Source organism: Chiroxiphia lanceolata, chromosome 7 (genome assembly GCF_009829145.1).
Source record: "Chiroxiphia lanceolata isolate bChiLan1 chromosome 7, bChiLan1.pri, whole genome shotgun sequence".
Lineage (NCBI taxonomy): Eukaryota > Metazoa > Chordata > Aves > Passeriformes > Pipridae > Chiroxiphia > Chiroxiphia lanceolata.
Window position 1 is genome coordinate 19,022,965 of NC_045643.1, and position 6,340 is coordinate 19,029,304.

Here is a 6,340-nt window from a genome sequence, read left to right on the forward strand (position 1 = left end):
AAAAAAAGTTTCTTGAGTCACAGTAAACGTATTAACTACTACTGTTCTCTCTGTGCCCCTTTTCATCTTTTTTCTGACAGTCACATTCGTCCTACAATTCAGCCTGGTGTTCTGCCTTTGTTCATGATGTGTGTGATGACGCTTTACCCTATCCTTTTCCAGATGAGATCCTGGATGTCATTCTCCTTGTCTTTGTGCTCTCTACTATTCATCCTGACAGGTAAATGAAGACTAAAGGGCAAAGCAAATGGGTTAAATCTCTCTTTTCACTGGAGGTTTTCAAGAATAGCAAAAGAAGATGATGAGTCTTTAATTTATTACTTAGCAAGCTACAATATGTATAAAACAAGGTATTTTAAATGCTGTTTTCCATTTTCAGGCTTCAAGAGAAAAGCTTGTCAGGCTAATTCATTAGTGAGTCTCCAGTCTCCATCAAAATACAAGGAGTATATTGTAACTAAACACAACCCTATTAGAAGTGAGGGATTCAAAACAACTGCAAATTAAAAACCAGACTAGTCTTCTAGAAGGAATTTATTTTTAGTGATCAAAACTAAATATTCATGACTTAACAGCTTACAATATGTTGATATAGACTTAGGTTGCTGATTTAGCCACATGCAAATGCTTATATGCAGGCCTTTTAAACCAAAATGCATCCAGAATTTTTTAACTTGTTTGGATTAAGAAAATTTGATCTAGTTTTCATGTATAGTGTTATGTTGGGTACTGTTAGCCTTTACTAATGCCTCTCTATGTCTAATGAACCAAATTTTATGACTGTTATGGCTGGCTGATTGTGAAAATCCCATTTTTTTGACGGGAAAAATGTATAGGAGGGCATAAGTTAAACTGCTTGACTCTTCCTTTAACTGGATTATATGAAGGGAAATACATGCTGTATGTGTGATAATACATTTACTACACTAAGAATGTCATTAAAATGGGCTTGGCAAACAGAACAGTATTTGCCTAAGTCTGAGAACTGTTTCTCTGCTTAAGTTACTAATGATTAGCTTTACAGAAACCCTTTCCCATATATGATACTGCTCCTTCCTGTTTGTTCAGAGATGAGCACAAGTTGTGCAAAGCCAGGGTCCAGATTCCAGAAACAATTCAAGCAGTAGACTTCAGATCTCTGTGACTGCCATGATGCTGCCAGGAAGATATTGGAAAATAGTGTTTCATTAATTAAATCAGTCACTTTGCCTGTAGAAGCAGTATTCTGCGTATTTCTGTGTGTCTTTTCCTATTAGTCTTTTAAGAATGTGTTTGAGTTTTTTTGTGGTTTTTTGGTTGTGTTTTTTCTCTCAGGGCTGACATGGATGCTTTTGTGTGCATATGTGTGTATACACACATAAAAATTTCCGTGTAATTATCTGTGTTGTGAGACCCACTTTCCAAAGCTGTGTTAGTCATTACTGCCATCTCATAGAATTAAAATGACTGCATAAAGGAAAATGTGATCCAGATTCATCTTGCTCAGTATATATTTTTTCTGGAAACTTTGAAAGTGAGAAATGAAAAAGAAAACCAAGGGAACTGTGATGCAGAACTTACATACTTGGGAAAGATGGAAAATATATGTGAGAGGAACACATTTATATTCAGAAAATTGTTAGTGATTTCTCTTCAGGCTGTTGTGCTTAGTTTTTGATAATTGCTACTCTTGTAGTAAATTTTTAACACACTTCAATTCTGCTAGAAGGCACCTCTAAGATTTGGTTGCAGAATTGGAAGGTATTAAACTTTCTTCAAGCTATATAATTCATGTCTTCTAGTTCTACTGGATGAGATTTCTCAGAGCACTTTAACTTTTTATGCATGTACATTTTTTCCTTTGTGCACAAAACTTAAGTTTATATAGGCAAAGTCTGTAATTCTGGGCACAACTACCCGTCTTGAAGTGTCTCTTATTCTTAGGTGGTGCTGCCTTTTCTGTCTGTGGCAGCACACTTGGTTGCTTATGTTTGCAAATATCACCAGTATCCCATCTATTTTCTAAGGATGCAAAGGGTTGTAAATAGGTTGGCTAAGCTACTGAAACCTGGAGGAATGTTGTTATTTCGAGACTATGGAAGATATGATACAGCTCAACTTCGTTTTAAAAAAGGTAATTCCTGAATGGCTTTGTAGTTCATTGTTCATTTTAACTTTTTTGCAAAAAAAAAAGTGACATGTCCTTTTGCATTACTGTCCCAATTTCCTAGGTCATTGCTTGTCAGAAAATTTTTATGTACGAGGAGATGGAACCAGAGTATATTTCTTTACCAAAGGTATGGAAAGTTATAGTTTCATAGAAAGGGTTAAATTTCTCTGAAGATTGAATTATAAAAGCTTATCTTTAAACAAAAATTTAAAGAAGGTTTTATTGGCTTTTTTAAATTCTCTGCTTTTAAAAAGACCAAAGCTAACTTTTGTAAGAAAATAATTTCCTTTATGTGTACACTTGTTGCATTTGGGGTCTTGCAAGATGGCTTAAAGACATCACCGGCAATTTCTCTTTATCTAAGTGTCCTATGTCTAATGGTATGCTCAGATTTTGTTATTTAAATATGTACATGATTTCTCTCTTAAAATTGAGATAAACATGCTTGGAAGGAGAGTTTGTAGCAGCGCTCTGATGTTTTGTTATGCCGTGTTGGTGAATCTGAACTGTGAGGCTACTCTTTATACAGGAGCTAAACTTCAGTTCCTGCTTATGTATACTATTCCTCATTGCCTGTCCACTCACTTGGTTCAGCTGGCAGACAGCTTAGACTGGTATATTGTGAAATTGTGAAAGTGAGCATCACAATACTTATTTTTTCTTTTTCTTTTTACCCTCTGCAACCTCGGCTGTAAGCAATAGAGATGGATCAGGATTTATCCCAGCCTTAGTAATTTTAGAAGTGAGAAGAAGGATCTGAGACATATATAGGAAATCACTTGAATTTAAAGAACCTTCTCAGTTTTTAAATATGTTTCATGCTTCCTTAAGACAAAGAAGCTTAAGGTTTTCCAGTAATGACTGACAAGAAGGAACTAATTACATATATTTAATATAAATGTATATGTGTGTGTATGCACATATATATATACACACACACACATGTAATACATGTGTATATATATATATAAACACACACACGCACATATATATATATAAGGCATAAAAGTCTGGATTGTCATTTGGCAGGTGCAATAGCTTTATCTGGGTGTAATAGGTGAACAGTGACCAAATGGCATTTGTTTAGTCAACTCTGGCATATTGAACCCTGTGAAGAAAGGGTATCTATGGGTGCCGTGTGTAATAACCAATGTGGTTTGGGCCTCAACATAAGAATTTTTACTGCAATGTAAATCAAGAACTGTGAGAATGAATTTCTAATAAAAGACTTCTTAGAGGCAGTGTCCTTGATCTTTCATATTGCAAAACAGATTTAGTTCCATTTGGTTGAACTGAAGGTTGTTAATTGCTACATTCTACAAATTACCTTTTTTTTTTTAATTACAATAATTCTTCTTATGAAAAAATAGATGAGGTATGGAACATGTTCAACTTGGCTGGATTAACTGAAGTACAGAATTTAGTTGATCGGCGATTACAAGTAAACAGGAAGAAAAAAGTGAAAATGCAGCGAGTTTGGATACAAAGCAAGTTCCAGAAACCATTGCTGTCTCTGCATAATCCTGAAGAAACAACCAAAAGGCACCCTTATAAATAATTGTACTCCAGAAATGTAGTACAGCAATGAACTCCAGTAACGGAAGCAAATTGGAGTACGTATATTTCCAGTAAACGTTGTGTTAGCCACTGAAAAGGATAAATATATTGAACTGAAAATTAAAACCTTTTCCCTAACTTTCTTTTCTTTATAAATAAATATGTGTGAGAAAGATCTGGGGTGGTGGTGGGGAAGGCCATTTCTCACTTCTGCTTTATACATGATAAAGGGATATGCATTAATCTTTTCATAGTTGTGACCAGGCACTATTCTACTTCCTGGAATAGGAATAGTCAATAAGTGTATATCTCATTCCTGTTGAAATTCACAATATGTAAAAAGTTTTAGACTGAAGCACGATTTTTTCAGAGATTTAGAGAAACAGAATATCTCTTCTCACTGTTACTACAAGCTGCACTGTGTTAATTTCTGAGTCATGTCTTTTTTAACCACTGTGTGTCTTGCAACTGTGTTTCCTCTTTTGGGGAAAATTTTTTGGTGCATAAATAATGAAGACAAAATCTCTTTCTGATTTGCATGTAAGTAATTATTCCACACTAACTGCATGTGACACACACACGTATCATACTAGTCAGTGATTGGTGTCCTCCACTGTGACTGACTTGTGCTGTTGAAATGTCCACTTTTCATCTACGTGCTCATGAGGAACATGCCAAATTCAACTTTCTGTAACACCTTAGTGACACATATATTCAAAGTGCGTAGGTTGTAAACTGAACATGTTTCATGTAGAAAAGAACTACCAGAATGCCAAAACAATGCTGAAAAAAATCGTTAATGTTTGTCTGGATAAATACAAACATTATTTTTATGATATGTTAGATATGCTAGAGCGAGGAGCAAAAACAGTAGTCCAGAGTACATTTTATTGTTATTGTTATGGGGTAATGTAATCACACTAAAATGGTAATCTACCTGGCAGCTGAGATATTTTTGTCGTTTACAGATAGAAGTTGCTTTCTTAGGGATTGAATATTAGAAAGAAAACACAATATTTTGTATTGACCGGGTGGAGATACAGTAAAGGACAGGACTACGGTAGTACTTCAAATGCTTTTAAGAAGAAAACCAAAATGCAAACACTGTTTTCAAATGCAGAACATGATACTGAGGCTGTTGAGCTAGTAGTTAAAGATGCCACTTCTGCTACTTAAATGGAATTTTAAATCACTTAACCACAAGAAGAGGACAAGAAACAGGTGAATGAATAAAATAAATCTCTTCTTTCAAAAAGGGTATGGAATGCATGTAACCTATAACATGCAGCTTTGAGTGCCATTAATACAGTGACACTCTCAAAGTTTCTTCTTGCTTTTGTTTTAGTCTGAAGAGTAAACATGTCAGAGCTGACAACCATTGTTTTTTTTTTTTTGCAAGTTGTTAGCTGCTAAGCTAAGTAGAACTGATTATCTTGTAGAAAAAAACCCAGCTATCTAAACGTGGATATCAAGTAGCTTCATCGTCTTTAACAAGATGAGAGACCTGCTTAATTTCCATAAACCCAGATCTGTTTCAAGAATGAGGTACAATAAAGGGAGTTGGAAGGTAGGATCTGATCCTGCATCTTTGGTATATTCTAAACTACCATAAGACACTGTTTTATTAATTAAGAGACTCAGGAAGCTTTGGTTAGCAATGGCATTGTTGTAACCAGCGATAAAACTCTTGTGGTTAAAACACAGCTTAAACCCTAAGTCTTAAAAGACTATAGTAGTCTTCATGGGAAATACCAATAAATATCTGCTTATATTTTAATTATGTTGCTACCCTGTTTAATAATTGTGACTTCTGAATATACAGCTCTTAGTATAATACAAATCGTTTTCACTTGTAGAATTTTCTGGGGCCGGTGACGGTGATAAGCTCCTGAGCATCATGCAGTCTTACTCATGTATGTGACGTAGATTTTCCATGTGTAAAGGCTAATATAATGTTTGCTTTGGCACTCACGAGGATATGTTGATTCTGGGAAGGCTTTAATATGCTATGTTATTAGTTTAACAAAAATGTGACATCAGAAGAAACCAAAACCTGAATTTTGAATGGCCTTAAGCGAAATTGTTTCTCTTCTACAATTTGCAAAATAAGTGTTGGCTGTCTCTTTGAGAATAATGTGCCTGCTTTAGAAGTAATAAGATCAGCTACTATTTATAAATGTAGAATGTCCGCTGTCTGAACAGTTGTAAGATTCATAAAAGGGGAGTGGAAATGGAAAAAGACATCATTCCCAATAAGAACTTCTGAATCTGAGTAAGACTTTCAGTATTTTGGTTTCATGACATGTCAGTTTTTAAAAAGCCTTATCAAGGACATGTTTTCCCAACTAATACAGATAATTTGGAAGTATTTTAAAAATTACTATTGCAATATTGTCAAAAAAAAGAAAAGAGGTGCAGAAAACTATATAGGAAGTGCAGTTTAAAATGTCTTATTGTTAATTAATTTCTGGAGGAAAAAAGAAATTAGTTTATTGCGACCAAATGTGCCCAGTCTAGAAAAAGGCTTTAAGTTTCACTTTTGACATCTAAAGTTATTTCTTTACTCAGATACATACCTAAATTAACTTATAGAAGTACCCATTCTATAAAAACATTTTAATTTATAATTGCAAA

The 6,340-nt window shown here is 34.4% G+C and overlaps 1 protein-coding gene across 3 annotated transcripts in view; it reads left to right on the forward strand.

The window, feature by feature from the left end:
* METTL8 (methyltransferase like 8) overlaps nucleotides 1-4,112 on the forward strand; it is an 80,523-nt gene extending 76,411 nt beyond the window's left edge. For 2 of the 3 annotated variants that reach the window (XM_032692597.1, XM_032692595.1), the window contains exons 7-10: nucleotides 81-220; nucleotides 2,007-2,113; nucleotides 2,211-2,276; nucleotides 3,520-4,112. In XM_032692597.1, coding sequence (XP_032548488.1) covers nucleotides 81-220; nucleotides 2,007-2,113; nucleotides 2,211-2,276; nucleotides 3,520-3,707 — 501 coding nt within the window. In that variant the 3' untranslated portion in view covers nucleotides 3,708-4,112. The other variant, XM_032692596.1, reaches the window with a different exon arrangement.
* The last annotated feature ends 2,228 nt before the right edge of the window (nucleotides 4,113-6,340 follow it).